This window comes from Lissotriton helveticus, chromosome 6 (genome assembly GCF_964261635.1).
Source record: "Lissotriton helveticus chromosome 6, aLisHel1.1, whole genome shotgun sequence".
NCBI lineage: Eukaryota > Metazoa > Chordata > Amphibia > Caudata > Salamandridae > Lissotriton > Lissotriton helveticus.
The window spans coordinates 1,083,403,565-1,083,417,844 of NC_136067.1; the positions used below are offsets into that span (position 1 = coordinate 1,083,403,565).

The 14,280-nt window shown below is 46.1% G+C and overlaps 1 protein-coding gene across 1 annotated transcript in view; it reads left to right on the forward strand.

Moving 5' to 3' along the window:
* The window catches only part of NUP133 (nucleoporin 133), a 1,231,428-nt gene that overhangs the window by 361,376 nt on the left and 855,772 nt on the right, over positions 1-14,280 (forward strand). The window contains exon 9 of the mRNA XM_078648729.1: positions 7,480-7,627. Within this exon, the coding sequence (XP_078504855.1) occupies positions 7,480-7,627 (148 nt within the window). The remainder of the gene's footprint in view (positions 1-7,479; positions 7,628-14,280) is intronic.

Here is a 14,280-nt window from a genome sequence, read left to right on the forward strand (position 1 = left end):
ATCCAAGATCCGCGAAATTTTGGAATTGAAGTAAGCCGCTAGGTCCTTGCTTCTATCCGGGGGATGGGGAAGAACAGCCGATGTTGTAGGAATGTTAAGTAGTTCCTTGACTATAAGGTAAGATTCTTTAGCAGAATTAGTCGCATTTTTTATTCTATTGTCATAGAATGTGGCCTTAGCTAGTTTGATGGCTGATTTGTATCTTTTTACCGAGCTATTGTAAGTCTCCTTGTCACTATGGAGCCAGTCTTTCCTCCACTGCCTCTCAGCCTTTTTACACTCTCTGCGAAGGTCACGAAGTTCCGAGGTGTACCATAGGGCATGGCCCTTTATCCTGTTTTTGACCTCACGATTTTTTTGAGGGATAATACTGTCAAGGGAGGAGGATGTTAAAAGAGCATTATTCTGTTATGTTGACAGAACAAAAGACTTTCGCAAAACAAAACCACTTATTGTTGCTTTTTCTCCCCCTCATAAAGGAAAACCTATTTCTAAATCTGGTGTTTCTAAATGGAATGTTAAATGTATTCAAACATGTTATCTCAAAGTTCAAACCTACTTTTTCTACACCTCCTAGAGCACATTCTACTCGTAAAATAGGAGCATTCATGGCCTTTTTAGGTAACATTCCTATAGTGGATATTTGTGAAGCAGCAACATGGTATAAGCCACACACATTTACTAAACACTATTGTGTGGATGTATCAGCACGCCAACAAGCTAATGTAAGATGGGCAGTCCTAAGAACACTTTTTCAAACAACTGCAACCCCACTGGTTAGTCAGTCGGTCAGTCAAAACCACGTTATTCGGTTAATTAAAAACCATAAAAGTACTACAAAAAAAATACAATACATCACACGGTAACACATAAAAAAATCTGAGTCATCAATAAATATGGGTGACCTAGAAAGAAAAAATATAATATAAAACCAAACTTGATTAAATCACATAAAATCCAGACTACCATTAAAACATACATATCTATGAATCACCACAGTAAAAAACGATTCAGGTTAAACCGACTAAATTTACATAGGACTAAGGGTTTCCAACTAACGAAACCTTTTTTGAAGTCCAAATATCACCAGTTTTTAACTAATGCGGGTTGGACTATTAATAAAGTAGTTGACAGTCACAACTACGCATTTTTTAAACATTTTTGCACTCACTTAGCACACTTTGGCTTTCTCACTACATCAACACACAAAAGAACCAGCTCCGCTGTAAACAGGCGTTGAAGCACACTGGAAGGGCATTAGGTCCTTCCAGTGGGAACCCAATGATGAAGCATGTCACCACTAGGTTGGTGAGTGAGGGTTCTTTTCACAATTAACTTCTATGTATGTTTTTTCACCAGGTTTCACATTTTCCCTCATAGGAGTTCTCACTTGAGGTGATATACTTTGTTTCACTCTTTTGTTGTTTATTATCATTGATACTAGGGGTAAAAGAGTGAATATTGATACCCTGACTCTCCTGTTGTTTGAACTAAAAATACTAATATAAAAAGAGAAATCGCACAAACTTGATCGATGCTTATTATGACATCATAGGGTACAGTTTCATCCTAAGTCTAACAGCTGGGAATACAAATCTTGCGATGTTAAAAATTTCCCATGGGTCATTCAGCATCTGAAGATAGAGTAAAGCGGGTTAAACCTGTATAAAACGTTTTCCCCTTAAAATTGGAAATAAAAACCTCCTGCGAATAACACTATAATAGTCACAGAACATTAAAAAATGCATGGTGTCCTAAGATGAGAAATTATCACGGTACAAGGACCTAAATCACACTCCCTACTCCAGCCTTGCACATTACCCAGGAAAAAGTGTATTGAATTAAAAAGAAACCTGGTTAAAAGCAGGCGATGGAAGGGTTTTGTGACTATTCTTAGGTAAGGTTCTGTTTTGGGGAAGGTTTTCAACAGGAAGTACGCTTTTACTGACAGTTTCATAAACTCAGTTTCCTCACGCTCAACCGACATCAGGTTCAGAAAATGTGTTTTTACCCATGCCACGTCCTCTTTTCTTATTTTATCAAGGAAATCGAATCAACCTTTACGCTCAAGTTTGTTTAGAATATACTTAACATAGTGCTGCCATGGAATATTGTAAGCTCGCTACAGGGTGATACAGTCCCTTATGATCTTATGGTTTAATGTTAATTCTGGGTTAAGCCAGGTCTTAAGCCAGCATACCACCGGAGCCAGGCCCAACCGATCTGCTACGTAGCCGACACCTAGCTCTTGGTGAATTATAAAAGTTGGAGAGGATTGGGTGACCGACAGGAGAGTATGTAAAAACTTGTTTTCACCTATCTGAACCCCCTCCATTGACTTATATCCCCAGATAGCAGAACCATATAGAGCAGTGGCTAAGCATTTGGACCTGTAGATATTGAGCATGGCATCAATTGGTTTCGCCCCCAGTCGCTGGGGAAATCCATGCACAGCAGCTGTTGACCTTGCCTTCGCATTTGTTTTTACTTTCTGTTGTGGTACCGATGAACCCCTCTTGTCAAACAGTACTCCTAAATAGGTAAAATAGGTCACCCTTGTCAGCTCTACGCCATCACAGTAAAAAGATTTTTTCTTTTTGTTTCTGGCCCATAGTCATTACACATGATTTGGCTGTATTAACAACTGGGTCCAAAGATATCATATAGGCCCCAAAGGAATTCTGAAGCCTCTGGAGCCCTACAGCTGTACGGGCTAATAAAACGGTGTCGTCCGCATATAGGAGAACCGGAATAACCCTGTGCCCTACTCGCAGTATATCCAGACTGGCCGAATCTAAAACTTTTCCTAAATTATTTGTGTATAAAGTAAAAAGTAATGGGGCTAAAATACATCATTGGCGTACATCTCTACCAGATTTAAAGTGCCTAGTGCATTTCCCTTCTTGGTTGACCCTCACCCTTGCAGAGAGATCCCTATGTAAGTCTGCCAAGAAGTGGACAATACTTGGGTCTATGCCCATCTCTAGCATGATAGGCCAAAGCTTGGATCTATTTACCAGATCGAAAGCTGACGAAAGATCCATAAAAGCCAGCTGTAGTGTCCCCGCTTTAGCTAATGTGTATTTGCCTGCTAAAAGAACTTAAATGTAGGCACTGATCCAGAGTACCCCTTCCACTTCTAAAACCATATTGAAGATTAGTTAAAACCTCATTCTCTTCTAGCCAATCCATTAACTTAGTTAAAATCACTTTCCCTAGAACTTTTACTGCAGAATCTATTAGTGATATTGGCCTATAACAGCGTGGGTCCCCTCTCTGACCTTTTTTAAAACCGGGATAATGGTAGACGATGACCAGGTTAGCGGGAAACCCTGACAACTAGCCACATTAAAAACATTTGTCAATATTTTTGCCCAAAAAGTTGGGTTTTGTTTATATAGGTCGACGGGGACGCCTTCTGGACCAGGGGCCTTCTTACTGGTCATTGCCATATTTGCCAATTCCACTTCACCTTCGTTAAAAACAGTTTTGGGGGAAACCCTACTGATATCTAAACTGACGGGTACGTCTGGGCTTGGGGTGGCCTCATATATGGCTTCAAACTGAGAAAGCCATTGGGCTTCTGTGATATTGTATTCAATGGGAGCGTTTTCTATTCCGGAAAAGAATGGTTTGTTTACAATAGCCCAGAATCTGCAGCTATCTTTTAAAATTTCCACTGATAATAAAGCGTTCCAGGCTTCTTCTCTAACGTGTGAACAGCGTAAGCTTATACTCCTTTCTTAACCTGGCTATATAGTCTTTATCCTGTGGGGCCATTTTCAGTGCAGCTAACAATTTTTGGTGAGCTTCAGAGCAATTGCTGTCAAACCATCTCTCCCCTATAGATTTCCTAGATCTAGTTGGTAAATTGAGGTCTGATGCTACCTGCGCACAGATACCTTCAAAGGCTGAGAGTGCCATCGACCCCTTTCTAGAAATATCAAGGCAGGTTTCAGTCTCATCCCTAACCTTTAGGCATAGGTCCTGGAAGAAGAGGTCCAGGATTACTTAGGCCCATTTTAGTCTCCGTCCTTGATCAGATGTTTTCAGACCGATATCACCCCCTAACTTTCCCGATTTCTCCTTGAGGCCACACCCCTTGTCCAGGATGAGAATGACAGGGTTATGATCACTAAAATGAGACCATTTGGCATTATATAAAATTACTTGTGATTGGGAGATAAAAAATAAATCAATTATAGTATCCCGCCCTCATGCTTTAAATGTGGGAATCCTCTCATCTATATCAGTAAAACTCGCTACAAAGAGATCTACTCCAGCCAGGAGCTCCTCCAAACATTCCCTATACTGTGTGTGTTCAAAATGGGGAGTTGGGGAGTTCACCGGTCCTAAAAATCTTCTCTCTGGCAGTCCAGCTCACAAACATGAATGTTAAAATCGCTCATAATTGAGTAATAAGTGGTTTGCTTCGATCGGTACTAGTCTAGAAAACATTTCAATTTAACCAAATGTTCATTTAAAAAGCTACTCGCACCTGAATTATAAAAGTTAACAAACAACAGTTTCACTGAATTATGAGCAATAAATTATATTGCCAAACCGTTGTGTGACCCCACATCCACCCTCCTATGAGCCCCTGATAATTTAAGTGAGAATAACATTGAGGCCCCCTTTTGCTCTGCCTGACTGGGAAGGTTGTGCTTGAAAGCTATGATTTAAACCCAGAAGTTATCTGTATCCCAGGTCTCCTGTAAACGGACTATATCGTAGAATTTTAACAAATTAAGCCACCTGGGGTCCTTTTTTTTGCTTATTAACCCCACAATATTCCAACTAATGATATTGCAGTTGAGTTTCACTCTTATCTGATCCCTGCCCTTTGCCATGATCACAGGTGTAGCTTGGTTGACACAAGGACGGCTCCAGTCAATCGTTTTCGTCTAAGAAGGCTAATGGGAGGAATCTATTTTGACAAGTTAAGCTATTTCCTTCATCAGTCCTATCAAGACTCAAGGTTGGCGGCTTCGGGGCACTAGCTATACTTCAATTTGACATGGCAGGCAGATCTTCTCTCTATGGTTTAACCAGGAGGTAGGACGGCCTTGTCCATCCATTAAGGGTTGAAGCCCGGGAGAAGTTCCACCCGATGGTTGTACCCCTTTGGGTGGTGGGTAAAAAAAGCCCAGTGGCAGAGCCTTGATGACTCCCTGACTCTCCTTTGGGCCATCTCTAAATAACTGCCCGCTATATCTGCACTGTCAAAGTCAACGACAATGCAGTCACCTTCAATCTGTTTAGGTCTATGGCCCACCCACCCAACTCGTCTGGCCATTATGATATGCGAAGAAACCTTGAGCCTGCTATCGGTATATCGGTCACTCCAATGTTTCGTTTTGTGTAGCAACTCCATAGTGGATTCGATACTGTGCTCTTTCAGTGGTGGAACCCCTGTAAGTATAGCGACTAGGGGAGTTGCTTCTGGGGACAGATGAAGTCTGCTACTATTTGTCGCATTATTAGCCCCTTGACTACCAGGGCTCCTTCTCTGGACCTGAGTCTTGTGAGATGGCAGAAGACTTGAGGTGATCTCAGTATGGCAACAAGTAGAATCCCGTCTGCCTCCCTAATGTTGCATCTAAATTGGTTCTGAAGGTGGTCTCAGACCTTTTTTTTAATGGTATTTGATTAACTGGACCCTCTTCCCTATTGTCAACTTTGGGCCGGGCTTGTACCAGGGGGATGGTGTTATCGTAAGAGTTTTCGCATACTTTTTTTAAGCCCCCTAGCTGGGTCTGAAGGCGCTCCAGTTTCCAATAATCCCCTCTTCAGGAGTTCAATAAGACAACAATATCTTTAACAATGTTCGAAAAATGTTCTCCAGTCTTGATTTAAAAAATTCTGCCATCACTTTCTGAACTGCGGACTGAACACTTGAGTCTAAGTCTCCGGATGGACCATAGGTCAAATCAGAAGATGTGGCAGGACTTACTTGTTCTTTTTTCCCCCCCTTCTTTTTCCCTGGAAAAATCGAATGGGCCTTCTGCAGGGATACATCCTCCCTGAGAGTCTTGTCGATCGTCTCTCCCTCGGTGCCCCTTGTCAGTCTATCAATATGTAGGGTGCCTTCCTCCACTGTTATCAGCACTCTCTGCTCAATGGGGACTGGATTTTTGGGGTGGCTATCTGGTCCAGTTGTGCTCCCAGGGGGTCAGAACTTAGTCCCAGCACAACCTCCGCATTTTGGATTTTCTTATTCAGGGCCCCCACCGCAGAGGTCAGATAAGACATAATGGAAGCTGAGTTCCTAGGCGCCTTCACTCTTGCTCTCCCCTGATCCTGGCTACTTGGTTGTTTGCGCTTACCCATTATTGCTGATGGATACGTTTATGTTAAGGGGGTGTCCCAGGCCAGCCTCATCCCGGCTCTGAGGGGCACAGAAGAGCCCGCCCTTGGCACGGGCTTTGCCGGTCGCGGCCTGGGCACACCAGTGCGCATCCAGCCCTGCGGGAGCCCTGGACTGCTCCTATGCGCCTCCTGACGTCCCAATGCGGCGCCTGCAGTGGTGCTGGATGGGGGTTGTAGTTTCACCACGTAAAGTGGCAAGTGCTCCGGTCACGGAATCGGGCTAGCCACTGCTTTTGGAGGTTACTGCTATACAGTCTATGCAAAGCATGTCTATCCACAGCAAACATGCCTCAAACGGATTAAGTTACTTACCCTGTAAGCATCTGTTCTGGGCATTTGGAGCTGTAGATTCATATGCGCCCTCCCTCCTCCCCGGACACCTATGGTCTTTGCAGTTATCATTACTATTATTCATATTATACACACATGGACATCTCTATACTACATTCATTTACTCCATTCTCACCCTCTTGTGGGAAAACACTCTTAACAGTGGAGTCGATGCCCATGCGTACTATCACCGAAAGGAGGAGTCACCTTACATTGTGACTGGAAAAGACTTAGTTGAAGAAAAACAACTTCCAAACATCTGGACCCAACACTAGTTGGCAGGAGTATGCAAAGCATGGGAATCTACAGCTCTTTATACCAAGGACAGATGCTTACAGGGTAAGTATCATAATCCTTATAGCTACCCAACTCATGCATACACATTTATTGAAATCAGAAGGATGAAGGTAGGATCCTTGTTGATATCTTTGTGGAGTGCTGTGCTGATCTCTTGTTACGTATTTTCCTTCTCATTGACATGACTGTAAATTGAATCATGAATATGAAGCACCTCGAACGTAGAGATTAACATTGTAGCGGTAGAAATATGGAACTGGTTTTGTCGAAAGAATATTTTGAAGCCTGGGACACAAATCTGATAGCTTGAGATACAGCGGCTGGAGAAAGGGTATGGAATCAGTTGAAGACTAAAATCTGGGTGTGGATGAAGCTTCTGCATGACACTGGGTGTAGAATAAAATAAAATTGCTTTATCATGACTGGGAAATAGAATATTTTTGTATGCCTAATAATTAAGCCTTTTATCTCTTCATTTAAAAGGGCCGGACTAGTGATATTGGCTGCAGCATGGCATCCTGGTGACAGTCCCTGTGTATCTTACTACACCTTGATAACCGTACAGGACGAAGGTTATAACATGTCTGATGAAATTACGGTTGAAGTTACTCAATATAATCCTAACTTTCAGGTATGCATGCTCAGGGCATCTGACAAGGAACCATAATATTGATTAATTCTACAGCCCTCTTTCTATGTGCTCAATCTTGATATCAAAATGTGTGGCATAATACTCGCTGATAGGTTATTGACAGTGGTTCTGAGACCAATATAGTGATCATTATGGATACATACGAGAGAAACACTTGGGGAATTTTAAGAGGCACCCACATGTATTAGTTATGCAGTCCTAATATCGATTTTTTTTATCGACCTACACTAATAACGAGTTTTAAATATCGTAGGGACAGAATATCGAAGTTAAGAATATCGTTGACTAGAATATTGACCTTAAAGTAAGTAATATTGTTTTTTTTATATCGAAGTAAGTATTATCGAGGAATTAATATCATTAGCCAAAATATTGTTAATAATATCGATATTTATATTAGTTTTATGTATTTTTGTACGTATTTTATATGTAACTGTTGAACATTTTCTGTGATGTTGTTTAAATTATTTTTAAATATATGTATTAAATGTTTAGAAATTAGTAATTTTTTATAAATAAAATTTTGCATTTTAGTTTGAGTGGGTTGTGGGTTTATAGGGGAATAGGGTGGGAAGTAATTTAATTATAATTAAGTAATTAATATTTTTATTTAATTTTAATGACTATTAATGTATTGTTTCGGCGAGAGCGGACAACCCTGGCGAGTGCCCCTCCGGATAGGAAACGCCCCGGACAGCATACCGTTGACCAGGACCCTTGCTTTAGGGCAGGAGTACAGAACGTGAATGAGGTGCCGGAAAGGCAGGCCGAGCCCCATCACCTCCAGCACCTCATCCAAATAAGTCCAGTTCACCGTATCAAAGTTTTTTTCAAAATCAATGAAAAGCAGGGCCAAATACGGAGTGAGGCGGTGGCAGGGAGCAAGTGCGAGGTGGAGACGGCGAATACAGTGCCGCGTACCCCGGGCAGGCATGAAACCGCATTGGTCCAGATGGACCAAATCCCGTAAGTGAGACAGGAGAGTGATCCGAAATGGCCCTGGGCAAAATAGTGGCAACGGACACCAACGAACAATCAAAGGCAGGCATTACGAGCAGGTCAATACGCGAATGAGTGTGGTGGGCCGCAGAAGTGTGGGTGTATTGTTCCTGCTGGGGATTCCATACCCTCCACGCGTCGCAGAGACCCTGGGCGGGGGACCAATCTGAAAGGCGATTAGCAGAGGCAAGGCGGGACGCAGAAGGAGTGCCTGTCACGGGAGGGGTCCATAACAGCGTTAAAGTCACCTCTGATGACCATCAGGCCCTGGGGAAAGGTGGAGACTAGGAGCGTGAGTCACCGAAGGGCAGCGGACGTGGCGGCGGGTGGAATGTAAAGAGACACAAGACTAAAAGGATGCCCCTCGATCTTGCCAACCAGGGCCACAAAGCGGCCTTGCGCTTGCGTCTAAACCTGGGACAAAGTAAAGGGGAGACCCATACGGAGCAGTATGGCCACCCCCCGGGAACCCCGTGTAAATTCCCTGTCAAACCCATAACGGGCAAGAAAAGAGCACTGAGTGCCTAAAAGGTGCGTTTCCTGCAGAAAGAGGATGTCGGGTGCGTGGCGTTGGGCACTTAGGAGTGCAGTGCGCTTTATATGGTCTAGCAGGCCGTTGACGTATCGCAACATAATGTGGAGGGGTCTATGTAAGGTGGACATCATCCGGGCGGGTATTTTGTGTGGGAAGCTAATACAGGTATACCTGGTTCCCCGGGGCGGCGGCCTCCCCCGGCCGGGGCATTGGGACTCATTTGATGCGGTTTGCTAATCGCCATGTCGTCAGCGGTGGTGCGTGTACATTGATTGATGCCAATTAATATAAAAAAACAGCGTCCCGTAGGCAGCCAAAAACAAAAAACCATCAGGAGACAACGGTCTACCCACCGTCCCTCTTCCCCAACACCCCCCACCCTACACTTCTGAACGTGAAGCATCTGTCGCCCTGAAAGGAAACCACAACAAACCTGCAACACAGCTGAATCAGAGTGCTTATCTAAAACAGTTTGCAAAACATGAGCGTGGCAGAGATGGACCCCTCCATGTATGCGGATGAGAGAATCGTTAATAGCTAGAGAAAAGAAAAACAATTAAACATTAAGGCCAAGGCCTATAATGAAGCCAAAGAAGACAGGTAGTACTAGTGGTAAAGCTTAGTCTAGTGGTGGCGGACCTCCTACATGTCTACGGACTTGGGAAGGGAGGCACCACTATAAGGGTTGGTAATGGAACAGCTTACGAATGTCAGACAAACGGCCCCTTGAGTTTATCTCCCACCGTCGTCCCCAGTACCTCGGAGAACAGGACTCCACGATAAGTCTGAGTCAGAAATGGCCTGGGGCAGAGCCCTAGAGGGTTTCAGGGTGCAATTCAGATCGATCCGGGAGCTAGTTGAGTTGGGAGATGCAGATCTTCTAGGCGATGCATGAGGAAGGGACAGTTGAGGCACACCTTCTGGCGAGCGGGAGGCTGATCCCCAGCGATCACCCTTCTTGCGGGACCTATTGCAGCACCTCTGGGACTTAGGTAGGGGCGGTTAAGGTTGCTTAGGCTCCCGCCGGGCGGGGGAGGAGGCCAAGGAATCGCGGAGGGGGCGTTCCTCCGTGAGCCAGGTCCATGCCGCCTGGGGACTATCGAAGAAAAGCGCCTTGTCCTGAAAGATGACTCAAAGTCGAGCTGGAAAGAGATAGCCTTAGCGAAGTCCCAGGTTTCTGGGTTTCTACTTAATTTCGTCTTAAGTGCGGCACTGGGCCTGCACCTCCCTGGTATAGTCTGGGAAGACCATAATCTTGCTGTATGGAATGCCAGGGGACTCGCGTCCGAGCCTCCGTAAGGATGGCATCCCTGTTCCTGAAATTGAAGATCCGCAGGATAATCGGCCGGGCGGGAGCTCCTGGCAGAGGTCGGCGAGCCAAGGAGTGGTGGGCACGTTCAATTGCAAACCATGGAGTCTTTAGGCATCCAGGTGCGCACCCAAGTCTCCACGAACGTGTCCGTGTGGCCTTGTCCCCCCCTCGGGAAACCCTATAAGGCGCAGGTTGTTCCTCCTTGACCTGTTTTCGGCGTCTTCGGCCCAACGGTGGAGTTCCGAGGTCTGAGTCTGGAGGCGGGCCACCTGAGTCTTTAGTAGGCCTATATCATCCTCAGCCATGGAGAGACGCGATTCTGCCACCGAGATCCGGGCCGTATCGTTTTGCAGGTCCTGCCGAATAAGGGCCATATCAACCCTTACCTCTCCGATCTTATTCTCCACGAGGCCTGCGATTTGCCAATTGCTTGGATGATAGAACCCTCCCCAGTGGGAGCTGGAGTGTCGGGTCCTCCCCCCGGGATCCCGTTCGCTCGTGTTTATATTTGTCCATCGTAGTTTGAGTTTGGGAGGCAGGGGTCTGCAGGGCGCGGGACCAGCCGTCGCTCAGGCAGGGGAGGCAGTCAACCACCAGAGAGGAGGGGGGGCCCCGGCACCCAGACTGTCGATACTCTGGCCTGGGTGCCTAGGCCAGCCCCCTCAGGTGTCCGTCCACCTCCGGGGAGAAATAGCAGACAGTCAGGACTAGCGCCCTGGTGAAGGAGGAGCGTCAGGCGGCCTACAATAAAGGGGGCCCAGGGAGGTGAGCTACCAGTTCTTATATCGGCGGGCGAGAGCTAGCGCCATGCTGGCGTTCTGCTGCAATCAGCCACGAGGCCAACGATGGCGAAGAGGAACCGCTTGGGCGCAGAAGGGCTCAGGCGAACAAGGCAGTGGCAGAGGATAAAGTGCCCGGCAGCGCACCACCATCCACCGATGGCGGTCAGAGATGAGACCGCAGGAGTCAGATGGCCCCCGCCAGCAGAGGTTGCTCTGGGGATGAGGGGGGCTAACCCCACGATAACTAGCTCTCCCCGGTGGCCTGGCCAGATGTAGAGAGCCAATGCCCCCTACGCCGCTACCCGACAATGGTAGCCTGAGACCAGAGAGTCTTGAGCGAGTGTCTAGGAGGGGCAACGATGTCCACAGGGGGGCCTGGGGGCGGCGAACAAAACAATGAGGGAGGGGGGGCCACAGCAACCACAGTGCCCCCGGCACCACCCCCGCGGCCCCAGCCGGTCACCGGCGCCCATCGCACTCACCAGAGGCCCGTCCTCAAGGCTGACAGGATTTCACCCTTTCACAAAGGGCCAGCAGTCCGCGGGGGCCCAAGACCAGGCCGTAGCGCCTACGCGATGTAGAGCCGGCAGGAGGGCACAAGCCAAGGAGGCGCATGGCACCAAGCGCAGACTCGTGGAGCCCTGGTTGATAGTCAGTGGTCCCAGCAGCTAGATTGGAGGTCGTCGGCGCCCGGGTCCAGGGAGGCCAGCCAAGCCCCCAGCTCCACTGCACGTAAGGGCCAGGAGGACCCGAATCTCAGGAAGCAGGAAGGCCCTGACGCGCCTCGTCGCTGCCTGACAGAGGCAGCTGATCCCAGGCAAGGCAGGCAGACAGGGCAGATCAGCGAAGGCCAGAAGGTTGTTCAGCCACCTCGGGTAGCCCCCAGCGGTGCGGGAGCCGCAGCTGCCTCTGACAGGCCCAGCCGATCAGAGCACAGGCATCAGACTGCAGGCCGCCGCCAGCCCAGGCAAACCCCCGTCCCCACCGCTCAGACTGTCCAAGAAGGCCGGGCCCGCAGGAGGAAACGAGGCAGGGTTTGGCCCACACGACACCCCAAGGCGCCGCCCGATAGTGGCAGCGGAGCCAAGCAGCGCCCCTGGACACCCCGCAGCCACCTCCAGCAACCAGCCGAATCACTCCGGAGACACCAGGCAGTCCACAGACGATCTCACCCGCAAGGCAGGCAGGCCTCACCGCGCGGCCGCGCACTTTCTCCGCAGGGAATCCAAGGCGCGTCTAGGCCCCAGGCAGCACCGGAGATCAGGTCAGCACAGCCGCTCCCCGAATTGGCAAGCAGGGTGCTCGGGGGACGGATCACCAAGGTCCCGGGTGCAGGCTTAGAGATGGGCCGCCAAGGGGGGCGCCATGTTGCAGAGCTCGGCCCCGGGGAAGTGGGAGGTAAAACCAGGGCGGCAGAGCTCAGATCCGCTCAAGAACGGGATCGGAGGACAGCCACAAGGACGGGGGACCTCCTCAGACAATGTGAAGGGCCGATTGCAGCTACTAACGGGCGGATGTAAGGCGGATGACGGAGGGGGTCCGGAGCACTCTCAAAGTGCGACCGCCATCTTGACGCCTCTGGCCACGCCCCCAATGTAACGTTATTTAAGTAAATATTTATTGGTATTTATTATTACTAATTTTGTTAATTATTAATATATATATTTTTTTAAATACTCCATTAATAAGGATGTTTATTTAACCCCTATGCTATCCCACATTTTTCACACTGTTACACTTATTGGAGTTGGAATTGTAATTTTACCCCTAACGTTATCCAACACTTTCCCAACTGTTGCACTACCTGGAATGGGAATAGTCATTTTTACCCCTACGCTATCCAATACTTCCCCTACTGTTGCACTAAATGAGTGGGAATAGTAATTTTAACCCCTACGCTATCCAACACTTTCCCTACTGTTGCACTCACTGGAGTGGGAATAGTAATTTTAACCCCTATGCTATCCAACACTTTCCCTACTGTTGCACTCACTGGAGTAGGAATAGTAATTTTTGCCCCTACGCTATCCAACATTTTCCCTTCTGTTGCACTCACTGGAGTGGGAATAGTAATTTTGACCCCTACGCTATCCAACACGTTTCCTACTGGTGCACTCACTGGAGTGGGATTAGTAATTTTAACCCCTACGCTATCCAAAACTTTCACTACTGTTGCACTGGTTGGAGTTGGAATAGCAATTTTATTCCTTCCGCTATCTAATAATTTTTATATTATTATAGTTAGCGTAGTATATCATTATTTTTTAAAATATTGAAAATAATTGTATTTTTTAAAATTTGTTATATATAATTATTTAACTTTTATTTATTTTATTGTATAGATTTGTATTTGTAATTTTTAAGATATTTTTAAACAATTTATAAGTTAATAACATTATTATTAAAAATATTATAAAGTAAGTATATGTATAATATATGTTATATGTATATGTTGAATTTATTTTTTCATTATATGTATTAGTTATAATCTTTAAACATTTTAAAATATTTGTAACTGTTTATTTTAATTATATGTATTATTTACTTTAGCTTACATTATTTTTGCAGCTTTAAAAAAACAATATTTTTAACGATTTTTTTGACATAGATATTACTTTTTCGATATTTTTGTACTTACCATAATGTAGATATGATGTCAATATTCTTGACTTCGGTATTTTTGCGTCAATTTTCTGTCTGTTGATATTCTGTCACAGTTGCCATGTTTTATCTACTATGACACAAGAGCCTGATGAATACACGTTCTCCTTGGTGCCTAAAGGTGTTCATCTGTGTACTCTGGGCTTGTGTGTTCAAATTGTTGGAGCACTTGATCTCCGGCTACATGCTCAAACTGATCTATGTTTCTTTACTGGCATACTATTCAAGGATGGTCACTTTTCCCTAATTTTTGCTATTGCCAAGCCACTCACCTGTTAATGCTTGCAGATTTACTTTAGCGTAAGTTGCATGTTCTTACTCTTCATTGGCTACTGTCGGCTCA